This window comes from Nanorana parkeri, unplaced genomic scaffold (assembly GCF_000935625.1).
Source record: "Nanorana parkeri isolate BGI_ZX_2015 unplaced genomic scaffold, ASM93562v1 scaffold321, whole genome shotgun sequence".
NCBI lineage: Eukaryota > Metazoa > Chordata > Amphibia > Anura > Dicroglossidae > Nanorana > Nanorana parkeri.
In genome coordinates, this window is record NW_017306589.1 from 1,455,382 (window position 1) to 1,472,754 (window position 17,373).

The window sequence follows — 17,373 nt, forward strand, 5'->3', positions numbered from 1 at the left end:
CACTCTTATTTGCTTCTTCCTGTCTGTTCTTTCTCTCTCTCTTTCCCCCCCACACACACTCTCTCTTCTGTGCTTCTTCCTGTCTGTCTTCCTCTCTCTCTGTCTTTCTCTCGAACTCTCTCTTTGCTTTGCTTCTTCATGTCTGTCCTCCTCTCTCTCTTTCTGCCTCCAGGTCCCCCCTGTGCCTGTCCCCCTGCTACCTCGTCATCCCTGGCACATTGTATGTCACTCTCACTCTCTCTCTCCCTGGCACAGTGTATGTCACTCTCTCTCTCCCTGGCACAGTGTATGTCACTCTCTCTCTCTCCCTTGCACAGTGTATGTCACTCTCTCTCTCCCTGGCACAGTGTATGTCACTCTATATGCTCCCTCTCTCTCTCCCTCGCATAGTGTATGTCTCTCTCTCTCTCTCTCCCTTGCACAGTGTATGTCACTCTCTCTCTCCCTGGCACAGTGTATGTCTCTCTCTCTCTGTCTTTCCCTGGCAAAGTGTATGTCACTCTCTCTCTCCCTGGCACAGTGTATGTCACTCTCTCTCTCTCTGGCAGTGTGTGTATGGAAGGAGTTAAGAGGTCCGCCTGTGATAGGACAGGGTACGCGCACAGTTGCTTAGTAACAGTGAGATTGCTTGCACAGCTCAACTCTCTTCTCTCCAAATCTCTCATTTCCCCTTTTTAATTCTCTGCTTCTTTCCCTCTCTACCTGTCCATCTCTCCACACCATTCTGTGTCTTTTCCACCCTCTTCCCATCACCCTCTCTGCCTGTATCCTCGCTCACCTGCCCTCTTCCTCCATTTGCTCTCATTCCCATCCACCTTTTCCAAACCCCGCACATCTTTCCTGCTATCTCTCTCTCTCTCTCTCCCTCTCTCTGTATATATATATATTTTTTGCATTTCTCGTGTCATCCTCCCTTTATTCCTTCTTCTTCCTCCATCTCTCGCTGTCGGTGAAGTAGTTAAGCAGTCCCCCCGTGCGTGTCCCTGTGATAGGAGGAGGCGTGCACACAGTTGCCTGGTTACCACGCTCACAGTGACATCCCTGTGAATACGGAAGGATGCAGCTCGAGCTGGTCCTGGGAGCTGGGTAACGTGGAGGCCTCTTACCTTGCACGCCCTGCAGATCCCGCACCGCTTCGCCTGCACCGCACATGCTTCTTACGCTGCCCTGCACCACCCGGGACGGCTTGCCCTGCACTGCACCCGCTGCTCTGCTGCATGCCTGTGTCGTCCTGCATCGCATGCCTTGCAGTGCACACCTTGCACCGCATAACCCCAGATCCTCACATCCCTCTCATGCTGGACCGTCCGTCTTGTGGTGGACGCTGCAACTCCTGCACGCAACACCGCACGGCTTGCATGTCCTCCGCTGCACCCTGCCGGCCCTCTGCCTGCGCCCTGCTTTGCACCTCGGTCCTCCCAACATCCCACCCCTCCTTCATCCTTCACTACATTTCCCCACACCCTACCTCACTTTGTGTTTGGGGTTCGCCATCCACAGCTTGGGCCTAGTGAAGGTCTTGAACATGAAATTTGATGGAAACTGAAAGATACGCTGAGTTTTGAGGTGAGAGAGTATCTGCTGTGTACCTGGATATGCGTAACTGAGTCTCTTCCCTTCGTGTACCCCTGTGTGCGTCACTTGTGTGTGCAATTCAGACAGATTTCTAGGGAACTGAGTACCTGCTTGTGTGCCAGTATGTCTGTCTCTTCCCATAAGGCTCTTAGTTACCCCCATTCCATATCTTTGTGTCGCTATGGTCTGGATAAATTGAGGGACCTGGGTCCTACAAAATTGCAGGTTTGGCACCTAGCTATTTTAAGATTGGTTTTCTCGGAGCTCCTGTTCCCCGACTCCTACACCATAGCCCTCTGAGCAGAGATTCATCTGTCCATTCCTGTTGTAGACAGTGGCCCCCGGCTTTTTCTATCTTTGTCAGTGGACTCCTCTAGCGAGGTAGCTCCAGAACCGCCTACGGGTAATGGTCATTACAAGCTTGAGGACCTCAAGCTCCTCGTTAGGTGTTCCATTCACTTTATGGAATGCAGGATGAGGAGTAAGACTCCACGGTGTAGATGGGTGGAGTTGGGAGCTTCAGCAGGAATGCTTTTTTCTCTGAACTCCTTGAGACGTACAGAAAGCCAGCAAGACAGGTCACACCTAGCTGTAATATGAGTTTTAGAGGAACTGTCTTGCCGTGTGCCTGTCAATGGACATATCATTGACAACATTTAATAGTCATTTTATATCTGTGTACCATGCTTGATGGGCCCCAGAAGAAGGAGACCAATACTGTATAGGTAGCAAAAACTTTGAGATGGTAATTGAAGGTCCTCTCCTACACCACATACCTGAGGTCCTCATTGCAGCCCTCATTGTGGTCTTCATTGTAGCCCTCATTGTGGTCCTCACTCCATCTGATGAAGAACTACAAGTCTAGGGCTGGGATTTGAAGTTCCTTGTCCTCTGGTAGGCAGCAGTAGCCTAGCTTGCCTATAAAGAATATCAGGAGGACAGATATGCACAGTTTTCCTTCTCGGCAAGCCCATTAGAAGACCTTTAGTTGACCATGGACCTCTAAGTAAGGACCATCAATGGTCTTTGATTTCTTTTATTTTTTTTTAGCACCTATTATACAACGCCTCCAATTATGCGATTCTGGAGAACTTAACATCCACGACGAACCATATGGCACCGAACAGATTGATACATAAATTAATGAGGGCTTTGCTTGTTGCAGAATACAAACTCTGGTTACGTGGTGCGTGAAGTCCATGCTTTCTGCACATTTAATATCTGCACATACACGCACGGTTACATGCCCAGGCTATCTACCAACTAGTCTAGATACCGATGGATAAATGCAGCCAGGAAGGCAGATGATGTGAAGCTACGGGCTGATGGCACCGGGAGCCAAAAAAATTTGGACCCGTCGGCTTTAATTCTTCCTGTGCACGCTGGAGGATGCTAGTTATAGATGGATCGGTTGCCACAAGCAACAGCCCTCTATATATCCCCAGCTCCAGCTGTCACTAGAGTGAGTGCGTACCTGTGTGTGTTCCGTGTGCCTATATGGTGCCGTTTCCTTATGTGTCTATACAGTACAGTGCCTCTATGTTCTGCAGGCTGCACTGCTGTGTGTGGGTGGATTATATACTTGTATAGAAGCATTTTACTGCTGTGAGCCGGTGCATTTCAATGTCTGTGTGGGCGTTTGCACAGAGCTCCGTGTGTTTTGTGTGTGTGTGTGTGTGTTGCTGTGTGTTCTGCTATGAATGTGTGCCATTTCATGCTAGCAATGTATGTTATTTCTTTTTTCGGGTGCACCTATGGCGTGTCGTTCCAATTTTGCATGCACCTCTGTGGCTGTGTGTGTCACCGTGCATGTTTGTCTCATCGACTTGTGACTCCGTGTTTTAGGGATGTTGCAAGTCACTTTTCCTTGTATCATTATGCACCTCAGATCTGGAGGGTGCTTGTTGGCCCCCTTTTTTTTTTTTAAACAAGACAGCACAGAGAATCACTTTGAGGAAGACATACGTTCAGCAATATTTGACCTTCATGAAAATGGAAGGCTTCTGTTATGCATAAATACAGCACATTTACATTGGATTACATCCCGCTAATGTCATGTCCTCGGCATGGGGAGTCATGTACATCAACAGTGCTATCAGAAGTTTTTACTGACCTGGCAAAAAGATATTTGCAGGTTCTTCCTGTCTCACGGTTGGCATCATTGTGTCAAAGAGCAATTCATGGATTGTTGTCCAAACTGCGGCCCTGGGCTGATTGTGGCCCTTATGACAGCCCTCAGTGTGGTCCTTCAGGAACAAGACATAGAGAAAGAAAGTTTCAAACATATTTTGTAAGTAGGGCCTACTCTTCCTTATGATCTGCAGACTGGATAAAAAAAAGGGTTAATGTGGACTGTAGCCTTATGACCATAACTGTGATAAAAGTAGGACCTTTATCTTTAAAGTGGTGAAACTGTCAGCCATTTTAAACTTTTAAAAGTCCTACCTAACAGCAAGAACTACAGGAGCTCTGCCATTTCTTTTATACGAGAATGTGGTAGGGTTGCCACCTGTCCAGGATTCACCCAGACAGTCCGGGTTTTGAATGCTGTGTTCGGGTTTCATGGCAGCAGAAACCTGGACACAAGATGTCAGGCAGACAGGGGCAACCAAAATTAAGATTGGGGCTACTGGCCCCCCACTGAAAATAGTCTCAACTGTGATAGTTACATATGAATGGGCAGCACTATTTACATATAATTAAGCCATGACTCATTATCCCCAAAGAAATGTCCGCGCATCGCTAGAGCGTTCGGGTTTCGCTTGAAGAAAAGGTGGCAACCCTAGAATGTGGTCTTCATTGCAGCCATTATTGAGGTCTTCATTGCAGCCATTATTGAGGTCTTCATTGCAGCCATTATTGAGGTCTTCATTGCAGCCTTCATTGTGGTCTTCATTGCAGCCTTCATTGTGGTCTTCATTGCAGCCTTTATTGTGGTCTTCATTGCAGCCTTCATTGTGGTCATCATTGCAGCCTTCATTGTGGTCATCATTGCATCCTTCATTGTGGTCCTCATTGCAGCCATTATTGAGGTCTTAATTGCAGCCATTATTGAGGTCTTCATTGCAGCCTTCATTGTGGTCATCATTGCATCCTTCATCGTGGTCTTCATTGCAGCCATTATTGAGGTCTTCATTGCTCCCCCACTAGAAGCAAGTCCTGGAGAAAAAAAGTTTTAATAGTTTTCTAGTCAGATTTTGTAAGCAGGGCCTAGTCTTTCTTATGATCCATGTGTCAAGATAATAAAAGGGGTAATATGTACAGTAGCTTCATGTCAATAGATGTAATGAGGGCCACACCTTGGTCCTTCAAGTGAAACTGTCAGCCATTTGAAACTTTTAAAAGTCCTACCTAACAGCAGCTACTACAGGGTTTCTGCCATTTCTTTTATAAGAGAATATGGTCCTCATTGCTGCCCTCATTGTGGTCTTCAGTGCAGCAATTATTGTGGCCCCACTAGAAGCAAGTCCTGGAAAATAAAACATTTTAATAGTTTTCTAGTCAGATTTTGTAAGCAGGGCCTGGTCTTTCTTATGATCCATATGTGTGGATCATAAAAGGGGTAATATGTAGCGTGATGTCCATGGATGTAATGAGGGTCAGACCTTTGTCCTTAAAGTGAAACTGTCAGCCATTTTTAAACTTTTAAGTCCTACCTAACAGCAGGTAATACAGGGATTTTGCCATTTCTTTTATAAGGGAATATGTTCCTCATTGCAGTCCTCATTGGAGCCCTCATTGGGGTCCTCATTGTGGTCCTCATTGTTGCCCTCATTGTTGCCCTCATTGCAGCCCTCATTGTTGCCCTCATTGCAGTCCTCATTGTGGTCCTCATTACAGCCCTCATTGTGGTCCTCATTACGGTCCTCATTGTTGCCCTCATTGCGGCCCTCATTGTTGCCCTCATTGTGGTCCTCATTGCAGCCCTCATTGTGGTCCTCATTACAGCCCTCATTGTGGTCCTCATTACAGCCCTCATTGTGGTCCTCATTACAGCCCTCATTGTGGTCCTCATTGCAGCCCTCATTGTTGCCCTCATTGCAGCCCTCATTGTGGTCCTCATTGCAGCCCTCATTGTTGCCCTCATTGTTGCCCTCATTGTGGTCCTCATTACAGCCCTCATTGTAGCCCTCATTGTTGCCCTCATTGCAGCCCTCATTGTGGTCCTCATTGCAGCCCTCATTGTTGCCCTCATTGTGGTCCTCATTGCAGCCCTCATTGCGGCCCTTCTAGAAGCAAGTCCTGCAGAAAAAAAAGTTTAATAGTTTTCTAGTCAGATTCTTTAAGCAGCGCCTAGGATTTCTTATGATCCATGTGAGTGGATAATAAAATGGGTAATATGTACAGTAACCTGATGTCGATGGCTGTTTTGAGGGCCAGACATTTGTCCTTAAAGTGAACCTGTCAGCCATTTGAAACTTTTAAATGTCCTACCTAACAGCAGCTACTACAGGCCAAAACTATACTAAGGCCAAACTTTTTTTCGAATAGGATAGGCCGGGAATTGTGAACCGGGTTTTATTTTGCTGTTTGTTGAGAAGATTGACCTTCACTTCCTGTGTTAGGGACGCAACAGGAAGTGAGAGAAAATCTTTGCAAAATGCAGGGAAATGCCCTGCAAGTTTTTACCAGAAGCAGTATCTCTATTGGAAGATAACGGTAACATGTTTGTTTCCCCATCACTTTCTATGTCAGTGACAATGACCGCTAAGAAAAGAGAGAGTGAATCTCTCCGGGCAGCAATAAAACCCTGACATAGGTTCTTACCGCTGCCCATCCAAAACTGACAAAAAAATATAAAAGTTTTGTCTAGAGCTGGGGGTGTGGGGGGCGGCGGGCAACTCCGGACCTCCAGCTGTGCTTTGACTACAATATCCATCATGCCTCTGGGAATCATGCCTATAAGTGTCAGTCTTGCAATGCCTCTGGCTCTGGGAGTCATGCCTGTGGTTGTCAGAGTCTTGCAATGTCTCATGGGACTTGTAGTTCCACAACAGCTGGAGGGCCAGAGTTGCCCATCCCTGGTCTAGAGTTACTCACTTGCCAAGTGAGCACACCCGCTGCACAAATTAATACCTTTGGGGGCCAAGACTTGTATTGTTATATTTTGGCAAGGAACTGCGTTTGATACTTTGATAATATATGTACCTACTTCTCCTTCTCCTTTAAATATATGCCTCAATAGCCACATAGGATATAAATCCACTTTTGTGTGCACCAAATGTCTTTGCAGGCCCAGGTATTAACATATAAAAGTAGCAGTGACATCATCATTGTGCTGCTCATAACCTGTGCAGAAAGTAAAGCTGTGGGATGGGCCAAACAAGTCCCACCCACTACAGGCTGCCTGCAGATAACTACGGGGGGGGGGGATTTATTATAGGAAGCTCCAGCTTAGGGTTCAGGTCAAGGGTTAGGTGTGGAAGGATAGGATGTATTGGGCGTGTTGATGTAAATTGTTTCGGTTTTTGTTGGGTTTCAGGTCAAGGGTTCATTATAAGGGTGATGGTAAAGACTGCCACTGGTGATCTCTACGTTTGATTTTCATATTGCCTGCTGGATGCCTTTTTGATAAAGTAAGCCTTCAGCCTGCAGACAGCGCTGGTGGCAGTGTTCAACTGTTTAATACTGCAACTAACATACACAACAACAGTAGTAAAAAATAAGTAATGCATGAATAGAAAAAAAGGGCACACTTGTTTTTTTGTAAATTTTTGTGCGTATATCAACATGTAATAGAAAAAAAACAAGTAAAAACCATATATATCCTTAAGAACTATTTGTGTATGGAAATTAGTCATACAGTCAGGTGGGTAACTAGAAATCACAAGGGCCCATAGCAAAATCTTGTATGGGGCCCTGTGATTTCTAGTTACACTCCTGGCAGAGCCCACCTGATATCCCAAACAGCCCACCTGAGGGTGACCCTGTGAGCCCATCATAGACTCTCTATGGTGGGCTCTGAAGGGTCTCAGATGGGCTGGTCACACCCCTTACCTGTCAGCCCTAATCTGCTCTCCGCCTCCTTCTGCTCCACGGTTGCCGGTGGCTCCCAATGCCATAGCGAACCAGGCGGCCCGCACAGCACCAGGGGGTGTCCTGGCCGGGCCCCCCATGCCACGTGCCCCATAACGGCCGCCGTCGCTATGGCGATTGTTACGCCACTGTTACTGTTATGGAGTTATTGTTAAAGGAGAACTATGAGGTGAGTTGTTTTTCGCTTATCCTCATAGTTAGAGCCGTCCTGTGACAAAGAAGTTGTCACAGGTCGGCTCTATTGATTGGGAAGTGAGCAGAAACATGCCGCCGATCCGCTCACTTCCCGATCGTCTCCCTGCAGTGACTGTCTGTCATCATTCCCCGCAGGGATTCCCCCCTCCCCTCTCCGATCCTCCAGCACTGAGTGGAGGAACGGACGGGGGAGGGGGCGGGCAAAGCTGGCTCTGCCTCTAAATAGGCAGAGCCAGCTGTCACTCACACATCTGGGTGGATTTCAACAGTGATGTCGGGATTCTTCCCGGCTGCGGCGGTCTCAGTATATAGCAGGCAAAAGCCAGCGATATACTGAGCTGTGGGTCACAGATGGAGGTTAGTATGTGTCCTCCCGTGACCCTAAAGAGAACTATGGGGGAAAACACTTACCCAATAGTTCTCCTTTAAGTTAACTGACGCGTTCTGGCGCTACTACATTTGGCTTGGGCATCTAGGTATCAGTAACCTCTGGTCGGAAAAGAGTACAGATGGATCAATGAAATAGGAAAAAAAAAATCATCCAGGGATAAATTCACAAAAATTCCGGATATACAAGCAGATTTTTAATGGCAACGTTCTTCCACCAAAGATATTTTGTATGAAGGATCTTTCTAAAATCTTCCTGAGAAGAAGGAAAATTGTACATTTCTCAGGTCTGTAGATAACTTTAATACTGTAATTGACAAATACAACGACAGTAGTACCTGTCAGGGGAATTTCTTACCCCCATAATTACCTCCTGTTGTTACTTTATTCCATAAGAGAACTTTCTCATCATTTTCAGCCATTGTGTCTTTTTATACAGTTTATATGAAAGCCATAATTACCCCTGTAAAGCACAAAAGTACCTGGAACTCCAGGATCATTCGATGCGTGCCAGAAACATATAGCGTGTTTTCAGCACGCATGTATTTATTTATGGTGCCACTGTATTGTTTACTTGACCGTTGTGCATTTTCTAATGCCTGCTGTACCGTATTTTCATATTTTCCGTATACAGATGCATACATTCCCCCCTTTAAGTCTGTAATTGCCACAGTCTCTGCCTCCTATAGTTATCCAGAGAGTGTGCGTTGTTTTAATTTAGCCAGACCCGAGTTTCATTTAATAAGACAGTTTATGTCTATTTATAATCTGGAATTGTAGATCTACCTATAGGCAGCTATGCTTGCTAATTACATATGCATGATCTGCTTCCTAGTGCTGCACATTGCTTTACTGCTTCTTTCTTAAAACAGATCCCATCTCCAGGAATTGTAAAAGTTAACCCTTGCAGGGGGGCTACCCCAACCCGGCAAGGTTTACCTACTCTAGGGGACCGAAAAAATAAGAAATACTCACCCCCATCCTCGATCCCGTGGCAGAGACTGCTCACCTCTCTCCCCCTCCTCTCTCCGACTTTGGTATGTTCCTTGGCATCCTCGTGTCCAATGCACTGTAGTCGTGATGACTCAGGGGCTCCTTAGACTGCCGAAGCCCGGTGCAAAAGAGGCTGCGGGGACTGATCTAGCAGCCAAGTGGGACCGTGGGTTAGGTGAGTATTTATACGGTCCCCTAGACAAACATGACCAGATAAGCCTTGCCGCGTAGGGGTCGTCGCACTGCAATGGTTACATTTTAAAATTCCCGGAATTCCTCTTTAAGGGCCCATTCACACCACATCCAGATTACCTCCAGACCAGACAAGACTCTTTCCGGACCCAAAATGCATCCCAATGTATCCCTATGCTATTTCTGGCCTCTGTTCCCACCAGCGCAGTCCGTTCCAGACCAGAAAAATACTGCATGTCTCAATTTGTCTGGTTTGGAATGCACTGGAATGCATAGAAACGAATCAAAAATGCACGGAACGCACCTGTAAGACCATTTTAAGCTAAACAACAAAACTAAACAAAATAATTTTCAAACGCGGCAAAAACGCAATGCACTATGTTCCAGATCTGGTTCAGAACATGGTGTGAACCCAGCCTAAGAGAGAAGCAATAAAGTACAACCAATGAGCAGCATTTGGAAGTAGTAAGCAGAGCATGCATATGTAATTGGCCAGTATAGCTGCCTCTATGTAGATATAAAATTCTGAACATAAGCTGTTTTATTAAAATGAAGGAGAACTATGAGGTGAGTGATTTTCACTCATCCTCATAGTTCGAGCCGACGTGTGACAATTAAACTGCCACACGTCGGTTCTATAGATATGCTCTCAGTATATCGCAGGCAATAGGTCGCGATATACTGAGCTTTGGGTCACGGGAGGACGCTAGTATATGTCCTCCTGTGACCCTGAGGAGAACTATGGGGAAAAACACTTACCCCATAGTTCTCTTTTAAGAGCTTTTTTATTCTGAAGTGCTTATTGTTAAGTGCAGTAGCCTATTGCTGGCAATATGCATTTTTGCAGAGGACCTTCAGTTTAAAATAAAGCAAAGAAACTACTGCATTGGACTTCCTGTTGTGCCATCACATGACCAGATGCCAGAGCAATGGTCATGTGATTTTATGCACAGAGTTTTGGGCGAGTGAAGTTAAGGCAGAGTTGGCCAATCAGCGGCTCAGCCGGAACACTGGTCCCCTTGTCCAGGTGTACCCATGATAAAAAAAAAGGAATGGGCAATAAACACATGATGAAATCAGGAAGCATGCGTCAGGTTAAAGGAGAACTATGAGGTGAGTGCTTTTCACTCACCTCATAGTTCTAGCCGACCTGTGACAATGAGACTGTCACAGGTCGGCTCAGTAGATCGGGAGGTGAGCGAACAGATACCGGGTTCGCTCACCTCTCGATCCTGTCATGGCTCTCTGCCGTGACAGGGGCGGGGCTGGATTCCCCCCTCCCGCTCCGATCCGCCAGCGCTGACTGGCGGAACGGACGAGGGAGGGGGCGGGTACAGCCGGCTCTGCCTCTAGATAGCCACAGCCAGCTGTCACTCACGCAGCTGGGCGGATCCCGTCGTCTAAGTCGGGATCCGCTCCGGCTGCGGCGTCTCAGTATACCGTGAGCTGTAGCTCGCGGTATACTGAGCTTAGGGTAATGGGAGGACGCTAGTTTGTGTCCTCCCGTTACACTAAGGAGAACTATGGGGAAAAACACTGACCCCATAGTTCTCCTTTAAAGACTTATCTCTAATTGGTCCCTGTGCGTGTAAGGCCAAACTCATCTGCCACTTAACTTCCTTAGACCTGCCATGGTAGTATATAAAGGAAGGGGCTAAATGGTGTGGGAGGTGGGGTTCAACATCAGTCTTCCAAAATACATGTAAGCCTTCCAGATTTATAGATCCAACCTCCTGTATTTTTTTGTCTATCAGTAAAAATGTCTAATACACTAATATCCTCCCCAGATTATCACCAAGCCCGTTCCCGGAGGAAAAGCGTCCCAGGAGGGAAACAGCACAGTATGGACGCCCCTCCCGCCGCCCCCTTCCGACCGTCGGTGAGTAATAAATACCCTAAAACTGGTCACTGTGCAGATAGATATGTATGGTTTGCCTCCTTGATGAGTAAGGAACAAGTTGTAACTTCACATCCATTTCTGGTATACCATCCGATGTCATGCACAGACTGCGACCAGGACTAAAAGAGAGGCAAAATATGAAATTATGAGTTGTCACCAAACCAGGAATAGAGGCCAAGACTAGCCACACGCTGTTGGATTTATTTTGTTCAGCTCCACACTAAACAACACAGATTGGGGAATCCCCACTTCCGGATGTTGTATTCAGCAGGCGTCGCTCCCGCCTGGGTGCAGGCACTGCTCGGCCATTCGTTTTCCACCTATCGCCTTTGACCAACAGCTCCAAATTCGGCCAATTCAGCTGGTATTACAGTTTAAGATGGCTTTCCTTCACTTTGGAAAGATTTACTCTCTATTCCTGTTATGTTTATGGGTCAGGAAGTGAAGAGAAATCCTCCCAATGGGAAGTGAAGAGAAATCCTCCCAATGGGAGGTGAAGAGAAATCCTCCCATTGGGAAGTGAAGAGAAATCCTCCCAATGGGAAGTAAAGAAAAACCCTCCCAATTGGAAGTGAAGAGAAATCCTCCCATTGGGAAGTGAAGAGAAATTCTTCCATTGGGAAGTGAAGAGAAATTCTCTCAATGGGAAGAGAAGAGAAATCCTCCCAATTGGAAGTGAAGAGAAATTCTCCTAATGGGAAGGGAAACTCTCGAAATGGGAAGTAAAAAGAAATCCTCCCAATGGGAAGGGAAGATAAATCCTCCCAATCGGAAGTGAAGAGAAATCCTCCCAATGGGGGAACGGAAGAGAAATCCTCCCAATGGGAAGGGAATAGAAATCCTCCCAATGGAAATGAAGAGAAATCCTCCCAATGGGAAGGGAAGAGAAATCCTCCTACTGGGAAGGGAATAGAAATCCTCCCAATGGGGGAAGGGAATAGAAATCCTCCCAATGGAAATGAAGAGAAATCCTCCCAATGGGAAGGGAAGAGAAATCCTCCTACTGGGAAGGGAATAGAAATCCTCCCAATGGGGGAAGGGAATAGAAATCCTCCCAATGGAAATGAAGAGAAATCCTCCCAATGGGAAGGGAAGAGAAATCCTCCTACTGGGAAGGGAAGAGAAATCCTCCTACTGGGAAGGGAAATCATCCCAATGGGAAGTGAAGAGAAAAATAAACAAGACAAGAGTAATTACCTAATTCACCCAAAATTTCACCCAATATATTTTTTAGGGCTCCCCTTACCCAAACACTTCACCTGTGCTGCAGCGGTATATAAACATATCATTGCACGTGGGTTGGGAACTACTGAGATCTATTTATCAGATATGACTGAGCAGGGGGCATCGTCCGGCCGCTGTGCCCAGCCTAATGACCATTTGCATTTGTGGGCAGTGTAACCAGTTAGCCGAGATTCTATATATAGCGAAGCTTTCACAAAAAACAAACAAGCGTGTTTAAACTGACTCCCGCTAAATGAATATTTATGCTATATTAAGTAGATGCGCGGACAGGAGGCAGCTCTCCCACATGTAACCAGTTATAGTTAGAGATTCTCCAGAGAACGCAGTGCATCTGTCACAGCAAACCACTCCGCCTATATAAGCGCTCAGGAAAGGAAAACGTATCCGGGTTCCCTATGGCAACCAATCCCTTTCATTGTGAATGGGGTTGGTTGTCATGGACAACGCAATGTCTCTTCTTTGCATACAACCAAAGTGTGTTGTCAAAAACAGAAAACCATAAAAGCTGAATGCCTTCCTACAATACAAATGTAAAGGGCTTCATCAAAATGGTAATTCATGGATATATATGATTCCCACCAGGGATCAGGGAGCACTTTTTCTCCGCTCGCAACATAAATTAGGGCTATGCAGGTTTTTGCCTAGCTCTAGATCAGGCGTTTTTTTTGAAGGTGGAACTCAGTGGACTTGTGTCTTCTTTCTTCCTAAACAAATATTAATACCAAAGTAGCAAAACTATGCTTATGTACTGAGCAGTAAAATTAGAAAGAAAAAAAATATTACTATGTCAAAGTCCAGCACTGTCAGGAATTCCCACTATGTCAGAGCCCAGCAATATCAGGAAATGCCACTACGTCAGAATACAGTGCTGCCGTGAAATGCTGCTTTGTCAGAGCTCGGCATTGTCAGGAAATACCACTATGTCAGAGCCCAGCATTGTTGGCAAATGTCACTATGTCATAGCCCAGCATTGTAAGCAAATACCACTATGTCAAAGCCCGGCATTGTTAGGAAATGCCACAATGTCAGACCCCAGCACTATTGGGAAATGCAATTTTGTCAGAGCCCAGCACACTGTCGGGAAATGCCACTTTGTCAAAGCCCAGCATTGTCAGCAAGTGCCAGTTTGTCAGAGCCCAGCATTGTCAGTAAGTGCCAGTTTGTCAGAATCCAGTGCTGCCAGGAAATGCTGCTTTGTTAGAGATCGGTATTGTCGGCAAATACCACTATGTCAGAGCCCAGCATTGTCGGCAAATGCCACTATGTCAGAGCTCAGCATTGTTGGCAAATGCCACTATGTCATAGCCCAGCATTGTTAAGAAATGCCACAACGTCAGACCCAAGCACTGTTGGGAAATGCAATTTTGTCAGAGCCCAACACACTGTCTGGAAATGCCAATTTGTCAGAGCCCAGAACCACCGGGAAATGCCACTTTGCTAGAGCTCAGCACTGTCAGCAAAAGCCACTGTGTTAGTACGTGTTACACTTTCAGATCAGACTTCATAGAATCCCATCGTACTCCTGACCGTCTACAACCCAAAACAACGGGTGGGTGCTGTAATGACTGCGGGGGCCACCGCAAACCAAGTACCAATCCAAAAGTAGTCACCAGCCAAAGCATATTCTGTCAATTCTTCTTTATTGGCAAAAGAAAGGTATGCCACTCTGTTTGCCTGAAGAAGGGACCGAAATGGTCCCGAAGCGCCGCTACACATTGTGACATACCTTTCTTTTTGACAGTAAAGAAGAATTGACAGAATATGCTTTGGCTGGTGACTATTTTTGGATTTACACTTTCAGATCACGTCACCGTGTCAAAGCCCAGAACTATCAGGAAATGTCAGCATGTCAGAGAACTTTCAGAAAACATCATTATGGGTACTGTATACTTGGCAGCAGACATTTCATTCATTCATTCTTGTCAAAGCGTCTTATGTGTAACCCATAACTCCTGCACCAGCGTCTGATCCGGAAGCCAGTCTTGGGTGTCAGCAGAAGTTGAGAGCAGTGGTGCTCCCCACACATTGCCAGACCAGATCTCCGGCCTCAGCTTGTCGGTGGGATCTACAGGAAGGCATGCGCTTTTAATTGTGAGATGTGGCGGGTGTGTCATAGCTTGTGACTTGGGGAGGAAGTCGAGATTTGCATATAGCACAGAAGATGTTTTCCAAGAATGATGGGAATGAGGAGGTTTCTTGCCATCATATGTATGCTATGCATAGAAGGCCAATCCCACCATAAAGTTCCGTTTTGGTTGGATTGCCCCCTGCCAGCTCGGCTTCTGAGTTTTTGTTTAATTTATTCCTCATTTGATGGCATTATGTGGTTTTGTAACAGCTGCCACTGTTGGGATGGACTGGGACTTCTGGTTGGGATATCTCACCACTGGCACCCCTGGTAGATATGATGACAGCAAGGGACGCAGCTTGTTGGATGCCGAGCATCATTGAATTATTAACATTGTGTGGACTGGGTTTAGGTTGGCAGTGGTGACTGGTTCACTTTAGGCTGAGCGGGACGTGATTAGCTATAATGAGGGTACAAGATGTATGGACCTCTGGACAACGTTTGGTACTAAGATGTCAGTTCACAAAACTTACTGCATGCAGGGCCCGATTTCCCACAAGGCCAACCGAGGCCCGGCCTTGGGGCAGCAGGGAGTAGAGGGGCAGCAGGGGTGTGGAATTCCTATCCCCCGATGCCCGGGACATGCAGTTCCAGGCCCCGGGCGGGTAGTTGTTTTCTACATTTAGCCCTGCTTTGGGCAAGCAGAGCTAAATGTACAGCGGGGAAGCCGCCACTTGTTTTGTACAAGTGGTCCCGGCGATTTTGCCGAGATCACTTGTATGCAGCCTGCAGGTCTGCCATTCTCCGTGGGGGGTAGTTGGTGGATAGGGGGGCGCATTGCGAAACCTGGCATTGGGACAGCAGAGAGAGTAAATCCGGCCCTGACTGCGTGCGCTCTGTTACTTCTCTATTACTTCAAATGTAGAGAAATTCCACTATGTTCAAGCTTAGCACTGTCAGGAAACGCCACTATGTTCAAGCTTAACACTGTCAGGAAACGCCACTATGTTCAAGCTTAACACTGTCAGGAAACGCCACTATGTTCAAGCTTAGAACTGTCAGGAAACGCCACTATGTCAAAGCTTAGCACTGTCAGAAATGCCACTTTATTAAAGCTTAGCACTGTCAGAAACGCTATTTTATTAAAGCTTAGCTCTGCCAGGAAACGCCATTATTTTAAAGCTTAGCACTGTCAGGAAACGCCACTTTGTTAAAGCTTAGCACTGTCAGGAAACTCCACTTTGTTAAAGCTTAGCACTGTCTGGAAATGCCACTATGTCAGAGCTTAGCACTGTCAGGAAATGCCACTATGTCAGAGCTTAGCACTGTCAGGAAATGCCACTATGTCAGAGCTTAGCACTGTCAGGAAATGCCACTATGTCAGAGCTTAGCACTGTCAGGAAATGCCACTATGTCAGAGCTTAGCACTGTCAGGAAATGCCACTATGTCAGAGCTTAGCACTGTCAGGAAATGCCACTATGTCAGAGCTTAGCACTGTCAGGAAATGCCACTATGTCAGAGCTTAGCACTGTCAGGAAATGCCACTATGTCAGAGCTTAGCACTGTCAGGAAATGCCACTATGTCAGAGCTTAGCACTGTCAGGAAATGCCACTATGTCAGAGCTTAGCACTGTCAGGAAATGCCACTATGTCAGAGCTTAGCACTGTCAGGAAATGCCACTATGTCAGAGCTTAGCACTGTCAGGAAATGCCACTATGTCAGAGCTTAGCACTGTCAGGAAATGCCACTATGTCAGAGCTTAGCACTGTCAGGAAATGCCACTATGTCAGAGCTTAGCACTGTCAGGAAATGCCACTATGTCAGAGCTTAGCACTGTCAGGAAATGCCACTATGTCAGAGCTTAGCACTGTCAGGAAATGCCACTATGTCAGAGCTTAGCACTGTCAGGAAATGCCACTATGTCAGAGCTTAGCACTGTCAGGAAATGCCACTATGTCAGAGCTTAGCACTGTCAGGAAATGCCACTATGTCAGAGCTTAGCACTGTCAGGAAATGCCACTATGTCAGAGCTTAGCACTGTCAGGAAATGCCACTATGTCAGAGCTTAGCACTGTCAGGAAATGCCACTATGTCAGAGCTTAGCACTGTCAGGAAATGCCACTATGTCAGAGCTTAGCACTGTCAGGAAATGCCACTATGTCAGAGCTTAGCACTGTCAGGAAATGCCACTATGTCAGAGCTTAGCACTGTCAGGAAATGCCACTATGTCAGAGCTTAGCACTGTCAGGAAATGCCACTATGTCAGAGCTTAGCACTGTCAGGAAATGCCACTATGTCAGAGCTTAGCACTGTCAGGAAATGCCACTATGTCAGAGCTTAGCACTGTCAGGAAATGCCACTATGTCAGAGCTTAGCACTGTCAGGAAATGCCACTATGTCAGAGCTTAGCACTGTCAGGAAATGCCACTATGTCAGAGCTTAGCACTGTCAGGAAACGCCACTTTGTTAAAGCTTAGCACTGTCTGGAAATGCCACTATGTCAGAGCTTAGCACTGTCAGGAAATGCCACTATGTCAGAGCTTAGCACTGTCGAGAAATTCGACTATGGGAAAGCTTAGCACTGCCAGGAAATGTAACTTTGTTAAAGCTTCGCACTGCCAGAAAATGCCGCTATGTTGAAGCTTAGCACTGTCAGCAAATGTAGGTAAACATCAGTGAAAGTTTATTGCAGAGATTATCAGTGCATGAAATGATCCCCGACCTCTGCCTGGAGAGTTCTATGAGGTGTCTATAGAGGAGGACAGGAAAGGTACCCCACA

General features: G+C 46.5%; 1 protein-coding gene across 4 annotated transcripts in view; it reads left to right on the forward strand.

Moving 5' to 3' along the window:
- Window positions 1-17,373, forward strand: part of SYNGAP1 (synaptic Ras GTPase activating protein 1) — a 214,219-nt gene that overhangs the window by 101,790 nt on the left and 95,056 nt on the right. For all 4 annotated transcript variants that reach the window (XM_018558134.1, XM_018558137.1, XM_018558136.1 and 1 more), the window contains one exon: window positions 11,166-11,257. In XM_018558134.1, the coding sequence (XP_018413636.1) occupies window positions 11,166-11,257 (92 nt within the window). The remainder of the gene's footprint in view (window positions 1-11,165; window positions 11,258-17,373) is intronic.